The sequence below is a fragment of the Elephas maximus genome, chromosome X, assembly GCF_024166365.1.
Source record: "Elephas maximus indicus isolate mEleMax1 chromosome X, mEleMax1 primary haplotype, whole genome shotgun sequence".
In the NCBI taxonomy this organism is placed as follows: Eukaryota; Metazoa; Chordata; class Mammalia; order Proboscidea; family Elephantidae; genus Elephas; species Elephas maximus.
Window position 1 is genome coordinate 27,186,916 of NC_064846.1, and position 15,924 is coordinate 27,202,839.

Below are 15,924 nucleotides of genomic sequence, written 5' to 3' on the forward strand. Positions count from 1 at the left end.
TACAATTTTTCATAATACTCTGATATGATTCTTTTAATTTCATTTGGTTCTGTTGTGATGTGGTCCTTCTCGTTTCTTATTCGGGTTATTTGTTTCCTTTCCTGTATTTCTTTAGTCAGTCTAGCCAATGGTTTATCAATTTTGTTAATTTTTTCAAAGAACCAGCTTTTGGCTTTGTTACTTCTTTCAATTGTTTTTCTGTTCTCTAATTCATTTAGTTCAGCTCTAATTTTTATTATGTATTTTCTTCTGGTGCCTGATGGATTCTTTTGTTGCTCACTTTCTATTTGTTAAAGTTGTAGGGACAGTTCTCTGATTTTGGCTCTTTCTTCTTTTTGTATGTGTGCATTTATCAATATATATTGGCCTCTGAGCACTGCTTTTGCTGTGTCCCAGAAGTTTTGATAGGAAGTATTTTCATTCTCATTACATTCTATGAATTTCCTTATTCCCTCCTTGATGTCTTCTATAACCCAGTCTTTTTTCAGGAGGGTATTGTTCATTTTCCAAGTATTTGATTTCTTTTCCCTAGTTTTTCTGTTATTGATTTCTAGTTTTATTGCCTTGTGGTCTGAGAAGATGCTTTGTAATATTTCGATGTTTTGGATTCTGCAAAGGTTTGTTTTATGACCTAATATGTAGTCTATTCTAGAGAATGTTCCATGTGCGCTAGAAAAAAAAGTATACTTTGCAGCAGTTGGGTGGAGAGTTCTGTATGTCAATGAGGTCAAGTTGGTTGATTGTTGTAATTAGGTCTTCCGTGTCTCTATTGAGCTTCTTACTGGATGTCTGTCCTTCTCCGAAAGTGGTGTGTTGAAGTCTCCTACTATAATTGTGGAGGTGTCTATCTCACTTTTGAGTTCTGTTAAAATTTGTTTTATGTATCTTGCAGCCCTGTCATTGGGTGCGTAAATATTTAATATGGTTATGTCTTCCTGATCAGTTGTCCCTTTTATCATTATGTAGTGTCCTTCTTTATCCTTTGTGGTGGATTTAAGTCTAAAGTCTATTTTGTCAGAAATTAATATTGCTACTCCTCTTCTTTTTTGCTTATTGTTTGCTTGATATATTTTTTCCATCCTTTGAGTTTTAGTTTGTTCGTGTCTCTAAGTCTAAGGTGTGTCTCTTGTAGGCAGCATATAGACGGATCGTGTTTCTTTATCCAGTCCGAGACTCTCTGTCTCTTTATTGGTGCATTTAGTCCATTTACATTCAGTGTAATTATAGATAAATAAGTGTTTAGTGTTGTCATTTTGATGCCTTTTTGTGTGTGTTGTTTACAATTTCATTTTTCCACATACTTTTTTGTGCTGAGACGTTTTTCTTAGTAAATTGTGAGATCCTCATTTTCGTAGTGTTTGACTTTATGTTTGTTGAGTCGTTACGTTTTTCTTGGCTTTTATCTTGAGTTATGGAGTTGTTATACCTGTTTGTGGTTACCTTAATATTTACCCCTATTTTTCTAAGTAAAAACCTAACTTGTATTGTTCTATATCGCCTTGTATCAGTCTCCATATGGCAGTTCTATGCCACGTGTATTTAGTCCCTCTTTTTGATTATTGTGATCTTTTACATATTGACTTCAGTGATTCCCTGTTATGAGCATTTTTTAAAATTAATCTTAATTTGTTTTTGTGGTTTCCCTATTTGAGTTGATATCAGGATGTTCTGTTTTGTGACCTTGTGTTGTGCTGGTATCTGATATTATTGGTTTTCTGACCAAACAATATCCTTTAGTGTTTCTTGTAGCTTTGGTTTGGTTTTTGCAAATTCTCTAAACTTGTGTTTATCTGTAAATATCTTAATTTCACCTTCATATTTCAGAGAGAGTTTTGCTGGATATATGATCCTTGGCTGGCAGTTTTTCTCCTTCAGTGCTCTGTATATGTCGTCCCATTCCCTTCTTGCCTGCATGGTTTCTGCTGAGTAGTCTGAACTTATTCTTATTGATTCTCCCTTGAAGGAGACCTTTCTTTTCTCCCTGGCTGCTTTTAAAATTTTCTGTTTATCTTTGGTTTTGGCAAGTTTGATGATAATATGTCTTGGTGTTTTTCTTTTTGGATCAATCTTAAATGGGGTTCGATGAGCATCTTGGATAGATATCCTTTCGTCTTTCATGATGACAGGGAAGTTTTCTGTCAGGAGATCTTCAACTATTTTCTCTGTGTTTTCTGTCCTCCCTCCCTGTTCTGGGACTCCAATCACACGCAAGTTATCCTTCTTGATAGAGTCCCACATGATTCTTAGGGTTTCTTCATTTTTTTTAATTCTTTTATCTGATTTTTTTTCGGCTATGTTGGTGTTGATTCCCTGGTCCTCCAGATGTCCCAGTCTGCATTCTCATTGCTCGAGTCTGCTCCTCTGACTTCCTATTGCGTTGTCTAATTCTGTAATTTTATTGTTAATCTTTTGGATTTCTACATGCTGTCTCTCTATGGATTCTTGCAACTTCTTAATTTTTCCACTATGTTCTTGACTAATCTTTTTGAGTTCTTCAACAGTTTTATCAGTGTGTTCCTTGGCTTTTTCTGCAGTTTGCCTTATTTCGTTTCTGATGTCTTGATGAAGCATTCTGTAAATTAGTTTTTTATATTCTGTATCTGATAATTCCAGGATTGTATCTTCATTTGGGAAAGATTTTGATTCTCTTGTTTGGGGGGTTGTAGAAGCTGTCATGGTCTGCTTCTTTATGTGGTTTGATATGGACTGCTGTCTTCGAGCCATCACTGGGAAACTTGTTTTTCCAGAAAATCCGCTGACTGGGACGCTGGCTCCAGGCTCCGAAAACAGTCGCTTCTTCCCCATATTTGTTCGTTTTCTGTCTCTAAATATGTGTTTGTTGTTCAGGGTTCATAGATTGTTATGTGTGTGATTGATTCACTTGTTTTTCCGAGTCTTTGTTGCAAGAGGGATCTGAGGTAGCGTCTACCTAGTCCGCCATCTTGGCCCCCCCCCCGGTTTTTATGTTATATATTTTGTTGTAGTTGTTGAGAGTATACACAGCAAAACATACACCAACTCAAATGTTTCTACATATAAAATTCAGTGAGATTGATTACATTCTTCATGTTGTGCAACCATTTTCACCCGCCTTCTCTGAACTGTTCTTCCCCCATTAACATAAAGCCACTGCCCCCTCAAGGTTCCTTTCTATCTAACCTTTTGAGTTGCTGTTGTCAGTTTGATCCCATATAGATAGTTCTCGAAAGATCATAATGCTCAAGAGAGATATTTTTTACTAGTTAAGGTAAACTATTTTGTGATATAAGAAGACTTCAGGGGATACTTTTGATTCAAGGTTTAAAGGTTATGTCAGGGCAATAGTTTCAGGGGTTCATCCACCCTCCATGGCTCTAGAAAGTCCACAGTCCATGAGAAATTGGAAATATGTTCTCCATTTTTCCCCTTTTGATCAGGATTCTTCTGTGGAATCCTTGATCAAAATGTTCAGTCATGGTAGCTGAGCACCATCCAGTTGTTCTGCTCTCATGGCAAAGAAGGCACTTGTTCATGGAGGGGTGTGTGTGTGTGTGTGTGTGTATTAAATAAATTCATTCACGTTAGGTGTTCAGGACAGTGACTAATCATTATATCTAGTATTTGAAGTTAAATAAAAAAGTATATGAAAGTGCTTTATAGTGTGGAAAGTCACTGAAAGGTGACTGATAAATATTGAAATGTGTTATAGCTGTGTACTAGAGTAAGAATGTGTGAAAAAGTGTAAATATAGAAGCCAAATGGAAATATGCTAGCATCAAAATTTTATATGCAGCTAAAATTCTTGACATGTACTTTGGAAGGATAGAATACATAGGAAAAATTTGGGAAATGAAAATAAAGCTCAGCAGAAGGTGTAAGAATGTAAGACTGGGTTAGCAGTTTTGTTGTATAGTTGTCCTCTGACATCAAAAGGCTGCCACATGTAAGAATGAACAGATTTCTTCTTCTTGGAATGTATCATGAACAGATCCAAGGCCAGTGGAACCAATAGAGAGATTTTTTGCACAACATAAGGACAAAGTATGTGCTTTTATGGAAAGGCACTATGCACTTCCTCCTGGCAATTAATAGATGTTGTTGGAATGAATGCCTTGGGAGAGAGTGGTTAGCCAGGAGCTTGAATGGGCTAAGAATAGCTGAATGATAACACGCTGAGAATGTTGCAGAGAGGTTTTAAGCAATACATGGATGGCTGGACAAGGTGAATTTTAAATTGAGATTCTTTGGAATTGTGGTTGGAGAATGTTTGAGTTCTTAAATATGAAGTAGCATCCTGTTTTCAAGCGTGATGAACTTAAAGCTATTGGTGGAATTGTGGACCAAATCTGTTTGGAAGGACAGTACATCTACTATGTATGTGTAGTCCTGAACTTGAAAGGAGACAACTCAGGAAGATGCTCTCCAGTGACTTAAAGGCATATCCAGAGATGAATGGTGTCACTTTAGATTCAGTCTCTACTGTTGGCTAATGTCATTTCTTAAAAAAAAAAAAAAAAGTTGCTGTTAAGTTGATTTAGACTCATGGTGACCCCATATGTGTCAGAGTAGAACTGTGCTCCAGAGGGTTTTCAATGGCTGATTTTTCAATAGTACATCAGCAGGCCTTTCTTCCTATGTGCCTCTGGGTGGACTTGAACCTCTAACTGAATATTTATACCACCCAGGGGCTCCAAAGTCAAATGAAATTAATTGTTGCTGTTCTTGGGTGTTATTAAGTTTTTTTTTTTTTTAATAGCAATACCATGTGACAGAGTAGATCTGCCCCATAAGGTTTTCTAGGCTCAAATCTTTATGGGAGCAGATTGCCAGATCTTTCTCCCACATATCTGCTAGGTGGGTTTGAAACACTAACGTTTTGGTTAGCAGCTAAGTGTTTAACCATTGCACTACCAGGGCTCCTTATTCTAACCAGTAAAAAAAAAAACCCAGTAGGGAGGGTGAAAAAGGGAAACAACCAGGGGTGGTAAAAGGAGTTCAATGTTTTGAGTCCTTCTTTTGGGGATGTCTCAGTGGCTGCTCATAGGAACAGGAGGCTGAAACTACCTACACTGACTGAGGCAGCAAAAGTAGAAGGAGGTGCAGATATATTTAGTTGGCACAAAACCCTGTTACCCTCCAACAGTATGCAAAGTTAGAACTAGTGCAGATGACCTGGCAATATAACACTTTGCTGCCTTTTCCCCATCCCTCCTCAGATTGCCTGTGCCATCTCTTCACCTTTGAATTAAGGGAGTGTTTGTTCACATATTTTTATTTGCCTCAGGTCCTACCCTTAAGTTGATTGTTGTCTACCTTCTTCTGACCTCAAAAAACGGTCAGAATCATAACAATCTTCTTTCTGGGAGTAATCTGCAGCTAGGTTCATGGACCTCTGTGGAGCCAAGATGATAAATCGGTTTAATCTCTTGGGCCAATTCCGACTGAATGGTAGTGGCTATGTAGGGCACTGCGGTAAGAAGTCGTTTGAGGCCTCATCTGAAGGCGGTAGGAAAGAAGGCCATGATCGATTAATGATGTCTGCTGTATAGGTATGGAAGAAGAGATTGACAGCGTGCACGCCTCAAAAATGTGCTATCCTTGAGGCAGAAGAAGTTGTATATTTCTGCCAGAAACTATTATTATCTATGCCTTGCTAGGAGAATGGGTTGGAACACATGGTTACTAATCCGTAATCCTCATTTTTTTCCTGGCCTTTGATATCAAACAGGGATGAATTACCCAATAAGCAAGGTACACATGGGCTTAATTGTGTTTACTTACGAAATCTCTAGCGTACAATTGTACGCTAGAGATTTCGTAAGTAAACACAATTAAGCTGTGCATACCTTTCTTACTGGTTAAACCGCCATTAGTATCAGATATGAGTTGAGCCTTGATTGTGGGCACAGAACCATGTCCTAAGTATAGTTAAAGCAGAGTCCTGGCCCTGGCCACAGATGGAACCCCCATCTGGCCACAGATATTGCCTCAACCTGGCTATAAGATGGAGCCCCAACGTGGCCACAGATGAAGTCCTAAGTCTATGGAGCTATTACATAAATGACCATTATCAGATGGGTTAAAGTGAAGCTCATTCTTACCACTGGAGAAACAGTACAAGGCCTGTGCTTTAGTACAAGTGGGTCAGTAGCTGTGCCTTTTTTTCTGTGAAGGACAGTACATATTGATATAACAATATGCCTGTCAGTGTTTCATCTTCAATTATCTAGCTGCAGAGAGCACACATACTTTATTGCCATGGTAGACAGTTCTTTCCTTTAAAAGAAAAAAAAAACTGGAAAGAAAGAAATGAAACTCATGTGAAAGTAGTAACTTCCTATGACTGTGAAAACATAAAGCAAATACGTGAACACGAGTATAAATGGGCCTGTGAATGTGGCTGATGAAACGAAGCTTGCTTGGAAAGGATGTCCACAGTGAGAGCTGCTGGGTACAGAACGCATCAGGGGGCAAGGAAGCCAGGCAGCATGTGCTGGAAGTCACTTTCTATTAGATGAATAGACCTCATGCATCTACTAAATTCACTCTGGATAAATGGGTTTTTAGAATAATAATTTTTTAAAAATCATGAAGTGACTTGATACGGCAGTAATAAAACTGTCAGAGTCTCTACTTTGATGGAAACTGTGGTATAATAGGGGATTTATTTCAATATCTAAATCTTTTCAGAATGTGAGGTAGCGGGTGCGGGCGGGGGGAGGTGGTGGTGGTGGAGAAGCTGAAGTATTAGAGCTCCATTTGAATCCCTGTTCAGAGGTGGAGGATGAGCTGGAATGCAGTAGACCAGCTCTGTCCAGTAGAACTTTCTGCCATGATACAAATAATTCTGTATATGCACTGTCCAGTACAGTAGCCACTAGCCACATATTGCTATTGGACAGTTGAAATGTGGCTAGTGCAACTACGAAACGAAGTTTTAATTTTATTTAATTGTCATTAGTTTAAAATTAAGTTTAGACAGCATAGCATTATAATTTAGGTCAGATTTCAATCCAAGGAGTAACAAAAGCCCAAGGAACTGGGAAAACCACTAGCAAATCTTCATGTCCATGCACAGTTCCTACAACTGCTGAGAATAGCCTTTTGTTAACTTTACTCGTTGATTTTAGATGAGAGCATGCTAGTGTTGGTGGAAACGTGTGCCCCTGCATTCGATCTAAGAACATGGAAATTTGAAACACATTATCCTTTACTAATGGCATTAATGGACCCCACTGGTGCAGTGGTTAAGAGCTGTACTACTAACCAAAAGGTCGGCAGTTCAAGTCCACCAGCCGCTCCTTGGAAACCCTGTGGGGCAGTTCTTTTCTGTTCTGTAGGGTCGATGGCAACGAGTTTTCTCTCTTTTTTTTTTAAATGACATTAAGGACTTTAATGACACTAATCCATCTTGTTTGAAGCAGAGAAAGGAATATTTAACAATAGAAATATAAATAAGACTTTTATTAAAGAACTTGCTAAAGTTTCTTTTCTGTTCTGGATATAATAATCAGAATTCAGAGTTTCTATGGGATGTTTGTAGTACAGTCAGAGCAAAAATCTTAATATCTATTTCAGCATCATACTATTGGTGACTTAGACTATAAGCAAAAAAAAAAAAGAAAAAGAATGACATACAGTAAACCAAATAAATTTTTGGGGGCATAGTTTGGCTGTAATAAAGCAGATTTTGTACTTGACTGGGTTCTATTTATCCTACTCTTCTTCTAATGATTATCGTTTTGAGGTATAGCTCTTGAAGTTGCAATTGCTTTCATATGTGCTATCTTAATGATTTTAATTTTTCTCACATATCATAGAGCATTTATTAAAAAAATTTGAAGTCCAGTGTATCTGGTGCCTTGAGTATAATGAGAAATGTGTAACGATAATGCTGGCACAAGATCTTGAAGGACTTTGAAGCCATGTTAAAGTATTTTAACTTTATTCTAGAAGCAGAGGGAGTGACATACGTGTTTAAGAAGCTCAGTCGCTAAAGTGTGAGAAATGGATTGATGAGCAGGAAAGGTTAAGCTTGGTAGATTAGTTAGCAGGCTAGTACAGTGGTTATGGTGAAAGAGGATTACTTATGGTGATGGTAGCAGTGGAAATGGAAAGAGGTATACAGATACAAGGAATATTTAAGAGGTAGACTAATATTTGATGGTTCTAACCCACCCAGAGGCACCTCAGAAGAAAGGCCTCCAAAGAACCAGCCATTGAAAACCCTGTGGAGCAATTCTGTTTCACACACAGGATCTCCATGAGTCAGGATTGACTTGTTGGCAACTAACAACAGCAGCATTGATAGACCTTCGTGAGTTATTAAGTGAAGTAGGATCATGCTGTATCCCTATTGGGTAGCCTGTGCTCTTGCCTTCTCTCTTCCTAGAGACAAGACACAGCACTCTTCACGCATATCTCAAAACAAATTGACTTCTCATAGCGTTGACGGAAAGTATGCATTTTGTTGAATATTTCACGGGAAAATGGTTTGAGTTGCTGAATTTCTTTAGCGGCAGAGCTCCTAACCGTTTCACTGCACATCACAGAGTGCAATTCAATCTGATTCGCTCATGGGACATATCTTTCCCAAAGTCTCTTTCCTATCTCACTTTCCACTGGTCTTTCTCCTCTTCCTCTTCCTCTACTATTCAGGTCTCCCTAGCATCTCCATCCTCTCCCAGATTCTGTTCTACGTCTACCCCCTTTCTTAAATAGAGAAATTTGACTTTTCTCTAATCTCCTTCAATTTACATCTTCATATTTCGACAGCATTTTTTTTTTAATCTTCATATTGGAAACCCTGGTGGCCTAGTGGTTAAGTGCTACAGCTGCTAACCAAGAGGTCGGCAGTTTGAATCCACCAGGCACTCCTCAGAAACTCTATGGGGCATTCTACTCTGTCCTATAGGGTCGCTGTGAGTCGGAATCAACTCGACGGCAGTGGGTTTTTTTTTTTCTTCATATAGTCAAACAGCGTTGCCTTTTGCTTGGAATCCATCTTATTTAGAAGGCAAGAGACACTATAGATAACAGTCAGCATTACTGATGTTTTTCCCTTTTGCCTCAGGCTCCAGTATTGCTGCGCATGGCACTGTTACTGATCCCGTATTTATTTAAATTTTTGATGTTTTGTTCATCATGCAATTTTGCACTCATTTTTATTTTTTTTAAATATTGCATTAGCCTTATTTAACTTGATTCTGACCTTTTTGGTGCCCCCTTACATTTTGTACCTAAGGGGAGTGCTTCACATGCCTCACTTTAGTCCTGGCCCTGGTTCTTGAAAACCTATATGCATTTTACAATAAACAATGTACTGTACATGAGTGTAATTTTCTTGAAATAAACATTTTCTTGGGCCACCTAGCCTGGCTCAGTCTTTCCACCCAGCAGATCTAGATTGCAATGAAAGAGTTAATTTTTCCAAGTTTAACAAACATTCTTTGAGTTCCTATTAAATACCAGGCCCTGTGTGATGACTGGAGCCCTGGTGGTGAAGTGGTTAAGCGCTTGGCTGCTAACTGAAAGGTCAGCATTGGAATCTACCAGCCGCTGTGTGTAAGAAAGGTGTGACAGTCTGCTTCCATAAGGATTACAGCCTTGGAAACTCTATGGAGCAGTTCTACTCTGTCCTATAGAGTAGCTATGAGTCAGAATCGACTTGACAGCAATGGTGTGATGACTTGGGTTTACAGCGGTGAACAAGATCCTTTCAGTGGGAGAGACAGAGAGGAATACAGTAAATACGCAAAAAATTACTTACACCAAATTCTTTTTTGACAGATAGGGGTTGCATAGTGATTAAGTGCTCTGGCTGCTAACCAAAAGGTTGGCACTTGGAATCCACCGGGTGCTCCTTGGAAACTCTATGGGGCAGTTCTGCTCTGTCTTATAGGGTTGTTATGAGTCAGAATCAACTCAAGGGCAAGGGGTTTCGTTATGCTAAATGTTGAGGATATAAGGTTTCTGGCCTTATGCAGCTGACATTCTGACAGGGGTACAGGTGGCAAGAAAAAGACCTGGGAGGAAAGGACAAGGAAGACTGTGCTTAATCAGTGATGGTCGTTGTTGTTGTTGTGTGCCATTGAGTCGATTCTGACTCATAGCAATCCTATATAACAGAATAGACCTGCCCCGTAGGGTTTCCTAGGCTGTAATATTTATGGGAACAGATCACTAAGCCTTTTCTCCTGTGGAGCTGTTAGTGGGTTCCAACAGCTGACCATTCAGTTAGCAGCAGAGCTCCTAACAGTTGTGCTACCAGTGGAGAGAAGGGAAAGTCAGGCATCGACTTTCCTCTAGAATGCAAAAGGTCCTTAGGTTGCACAAACAGCTTTGTGGTCAACTGCTAACCTAAAGATTTGTGGTTCAAACCCACCCAACAGTACTATGGAAGATATGCCTGGCAATCTGCATTCATTAAGATTACAGCCAAGAAAACCTTATAGAGCAGTTCTACTGTAATACATGGAGTTGCCAGGAGTCTGAATTGACAATGCCAGGTAACAACATCACACAAGGCTAATGGTTGGTTATGAAAATCTGTGTAGTAAAAGATTAAAGTCATAAAATGTGTGAAACACAGTTAGAAGTGATAGATGGCAGCAGAATGGGCCAGGAGAAGAGAGATCGGGAAGTGGAAATTCAACCACCATGTTGGGATGATCCTGACTCAGTGATAGACTTAACACAGTGTCCAGAAAGAGCGAGTATGGGCAATGGGAAGCAATTCAGGTAGATGGCCAGCATCTGGGAGATCCCTCTAGAGCCCAACTGTTCTAGAAGGGAAGAGGAGAAAAGCACTGCAGAGTTTAGAAGCAGGAAATGTGCAGAGATATAAGAAGACATTTGGCAAGAGGGAAATTTGGCACCTGGGATGGTGGTTTTAAAACTTAGAGGAAGCTCATACTTTGAACTTGTGCACAGCGAAGGCTGCAGCTGAGCAGAGCTGATCAGGATGGTCACGGGTGTGCAGCTCACTATCTTTGCCAACATGATTGGCGTGCTGATCTTCTTGCTTGTCATTGTCTATCACTACGTGGCCATCAACAATCCCAAGAAACAGGAATGAGAGTGGTGCTTTCTTAGCCCCGTGTTCCAGGACATAGTTTGAGGCAAGATGGAGGATATGAGGGGCCTTTACACTTCATTTCATCCTTTCTACCCAACACAACATGCAAAACAACTACACCTGGAGTTTTCCAAACAAATTTTTATTTTCTAAAAGTCTTCTTTAACCATATGGAACAAGAAGCTGCCACTGAATAGGGCCCAGTATAGGGGCTGCTTTCTTTTATAATCCCCCAATATAAAAATATATATTTTTTGTGGCCCACCGCCCACCAAAAAAAAAAAAAAAAAGAAGGGTAAATGAAAGTTGGGGATAACTAGTGGCCTTTCCACTCATGGTTGTAGCAGGGAAGACCATCAGCTGAACCACTGAACTAATGCTCTTTCAGTTCCCTCCCTGATTAGAAACAAGTTGGTCCCAGAGCTTGTGGTGCGGTTCCTTCTGCAGGTGGCTTCAGCTTTAGGGGGCGGAATACTGGGAGAGGAGAGGAACCAGGCAAGATCCTAATAGCTAGTAATGGGAGAATATGTAAAATGCCTCTTCTATGCAGTGCTCGCCTAGAAACAGAAGAATTTAAAAAGCCATTCTTTGATGATGATGATGAGAAGTTGATTTAAATGTCACATTACTTAGAGAAAAGCATCCAGAATACTGCTTTGCTTTTATCACTAGATAAATGGTTTTCTTCCAAAGCTTAACTCAATTAATGTCTCACCTCCCTCAATATGCCAGAACCACAAATCCTGTTGGGTGTTAGTTATGCATTACATTCACCTTCTCATGCTCATGACGGCTAAATCATTTTTCCTTTTATATTGCCTTCTTCCTGATATTTTGCCAAATTCACATATGCACAAGAAGAAAGTTGATATTTTCACTCTGTTGGCATGAGATGCTTTATTGCTGAACTCAATGGCACCACATTAATTCAAAGGGAGAGAGGCCAATGAGACTGGAAATCAAGCCCTTCAACTCCAAATTTCCACATTTATTGCGTTTGAGGACGCCAAGGCTCAATGATAAAGCATTCCAGCAGGCGGAACTCATGGTTTTAAACCTATTTACTCTGCCGTAGCTGAATGTCGTAGCATATGACAAATGTTGTGAATAAGTACGTTTCAAGGCCAAAGAGCTCTATGTGAAATCCCATCATTCTAAAGATCACAAAATCATTTCAGAAATTGAACAATATAACAGCAGTTTAATAGAATATTTGAATCTTGTGTCTGTAGCATGTCAAGAGGCCTTTAAACATCCCGTGAGTGGTGTGTGCACAACAGCCAACATTCCTCTGCTTTGGACCTGCCAGGAACGGAGCTTCCACCTTCTCCCAAGAAGGAAAGGAACTCACTAGTTGGTTACTAACCCGATGTTCAAGTTTCTCAGGCTGGAAGAGCTCAGGAAGGCAGACTTTGCTAGTGCCAAAGAATCATTTCAGTGGAACAGCTGACTCATCAGACAGTTGGAAGTGATTGAATTGGCTTCTGGCTTTTCGAATTTGAACTCTTTGTGTAAACTAACTATAATTATTACCTTAAAAGCAGTAGTTGTCCCCTTTCTGAAAAGGCTTAAAAATTTTAAAGAACTGCCAAGAAATCCCTATTGTTTTATATGTGTACATCAACCCTATGTCCTGAATTTTCTGGAATGAGATCTTTTTTTAAAACTCTGTCCTCTTATGCCCATAAACTATTGACATTTCCAAAACATTCTAACATTTTCTCAGACAGACCATATCTCCCTGACAACTCTTTACGCTCTGAGATGGCATAAAAATTCTTTATAATGGCGTTTTTGGTTTCAGACTATATAAGGAAATCATTGCTTTGTAGCCTCTCTCTGTGAGAGGAACTCAGGCAGAAGGTAATCCCAAACTTACCTGGCCTGTCCAGAACTGGCTGTGACAAAAGGGACTAACACTGGAATCTGTTTCTGAGAAGGGAGTAAAATAGGAGGGAAAAATGAAAACACTTGGGAAAAGATACGGCCTTCTATATGTCTTGAATCAAGAAATCTGGTGTATATACCTCAGATGAGTTGTTGAAACCCAATTCCAAATCTACCAGTCTGTAAAGCTTGCTTTGAATTTGCAGTTCTGACTTTTTAACCTACTGGTAATAAATTTCCCCTGAGCCTCATTAGATCTTCGTTGTTAAAGCATCTCAGTGTTGCTGTTTCAGTTTGCACAAACCCTAACAGAATTGCTAACATACCCTGAAATCTCAGCAGGATTAATTTTTTCACAGTTTGAGTGATTTATATCAGATTAATTACCAGCTCCTGTAGTCCAATCCCCCACCCTTTGCCAGCTCGCCCCAAGAATGTATATCTATTTCTGGAGATGTGAGAAACCCAACTGTTATGATGCATTTGGCTAAATTCAATTTTTTTTTGTATGTTGGGGTTTTTTTGGGGGGGGTGGGGGCAGGTGGCAGGGAGACTAGATTCCTGGAACAATCCCAGCTGGGCTGGTTGTTGAAAATGGAGATGCTACATGTAAATAGGTATGGCACTTTCAAGGAAGCAGTAAATTGCTTTTGTTTGGATTTTGGGTTTATTACCAAGTATAAGTGCATTTAATGGGCATTATGTCTGGCAAAACCCAAAATGTACCATCAGGACTTTGTAGGTTTGCTAGTTGCTGTTGTTAAGCTCTGGGCACTCATGCCTTGTTTTTCTCTCACAAAAACCAAAACCCTTAGTATATATTTGGAACCTCTGCAGGCTTCTGCCATAAAATTTTAACTAATCCCTATGTGAATGGTGAGTGTTGATGGGGGGCACAAACGATTAACGTGCTTGCTGTTAACAGAAAAGTTGGAGGCTCAAGTCCACCCAGAGAAGCCCTGGAAGAAAGGTCTGGCGATCTACTTCTGAAAAATCAGCCATTGAAAACCCAAGGGAGAGTACAGTTGTACTTTGACGTGTGGGGTCGCCATGAGTCAGAATAGACTCGAGGGCAACTTTTTTTTTTTTTAAGTGAATGGCAGAGCCAGGTGTCAAAATCATTAAAGTGCACACCAAAAATAAACAAACAAATGGGGGCAGACGGGGTGCTCTTCTTTATGGTAGAATGCCAACTGACATACGAGGAGGGTGTGGTGGAGCTGGAAATTCACCATTTTCAGCCGTCATAATATAGATGAGTTCCGACCAGAATCATCAATAGGTGCTATATTTGGGGGAGGGGGCTTTGATGAGAAGCTAGATATATGCACAGTCTTAAAATGTTTCTTCATAGATTGCTTTTTAGTTTAAAGTGAAAAAAAGTAACCATACAGTGGAAAAGCTGAATGAAGCCTTGGCTGGGTGATTGGAATCAACATCAGCAGTGAGGGACATTGTGTCTTCCAAATGTGAGGGCCTGAATTGGACACATCGCGTATGCAATTTTCCAAACGGGAATGCATAACCTGAATCTAATCATAAGGAAACATTCGACACGCCAAAACTGAGACATAGTCTGTGAAGTAGCTGGCCTTTGTTCTTTAAAAAAAAAAAAAAAAAATGTCAATCTCGTAAAAGACAAAGGCCGAGGAACTGTTTGAGATTAAAGGAGGCTAAAGAGACTAATGGGACATGAGGGAGCCCTGGTGGTGCAGTGCTTAAAGTGTTCAGCTGCAAACCAAAAAGATGCGGCAATTGGCTTCCATAAAGATTACAGCCTTGGAAACCCTGTGGGTGGGGCAGTTCTAGTCTGTCCTATATGGTCTGTATGAGTCAGAATCCACTCAATGACAATGGATAAAGGGACATGACAACTAAATGCAATCCATGAAGCTGGAGGAACCCAAATGCCCTAAACAACATTATTGGGACAATTGGTGAAAATGGGCTGTAGTTGAGATAAAAGTATTGTGTTAAATTTCCTGAATTTGATAGCTATAATGTGGTTATTTAACAGAATATCCTTATCCTTAGGAGACGCAAACTGCAGGATTAAGGGGTAAAGGGAAATGATGTATGTGATCTGCCTTCAAATTGTTCAAGAAAATACCAATTATACATAAATATATAAACTATTAAATAAATATATATGTGTTCCTATGTAATATACAGAAATTAATTATATATAATAAATTATATACATGTATATGTATATTTGTATATAGTCTGCATTTAGCTACTATGTTGTCTGCATCTGAAAACAAAACTGAATATATATATATATACACACACACACACACACACACACACACACAGTTTGAACCCACTAGGTGCTCCTTGGAAACCCTATGGGGCAGTTCTACTTTGTCCTATAAGGTCGCTATGAGTCGGAATTTATTCCAGGACAAGGGGTTTGGTTTTTGGTGGTTATGTATGTATGTATGTATGTAGAGAGAGAGAAAAAAAGGAACCCTGGTGGCGCAATTGTTAAGCCCTCAGCCATTAACCAAAAGGGTGGTGGTTTGAACCTATCCAGCAGCTGCTCAGGTGAAAGATGTGGTGATCAGCTCCTGTAAAGATTACAGCTTAGAAAGCCCTTTGGGGCAGTTCTACTCTGTCCTATATAGGGTCACTTTGAGTTGGAATTCACAGCACCTAACAACAATCAATCAATCAGTAGAGTGCGATAGTTCTCTGTACTACCGTCGCAACTTTTCTAAGTTTGAAATGATTTTTTTTTTTGTAAAGAAAGTTCTCAGTGATCCCTCAATATCCCTTGTGGATTCCTCTATCCATTCCTTCACTGACATCATCCAGCTGACAACTGGGTCCTTCCCCAACCTGGGAAGTCAGCCTCCCCAGATCCTACCTGGGTCTTCAGGTCCAGTTTAGAGTGGCCTCCTTCTCTGCACTGCTCCCTCCTCTGCATTCTGATAGACTGCTGGCCTCAATATGCATTTGGCACTGACCTTGATCCTGTT

At 39.6% G+C, this 15,924-nt stretch overlaps 1 protein-coding gene across 1 annotated transcript; it reads left to right on the forward strand.

Annotated features, from left to right (window-relative positions):
* The first annotated feature begins 8,799 nt into the window (after positions 1-8,799).
* Positions 8,800-13,454, forward strand: LOC126069047 (dolichyl-diphosphooligosaccharide--protein glycosyltransferase subunit 4-like). Its single transcript, XM_049871957.1, has one exon. The coding sequence runs from the start codon at positions 10,943-10,945 to the stop codon at positions 11,054-11,056; it is 114 nt and encodes a 37-aa protein (XP_049727914.1). The 5' UTR covers positions 8,800-10,942; the 3' UTR covers positions 11,057-13,454.
* The last annotated feature ends 2,470 nt before the right edge of the window (positions 13,455-15,924 follow it).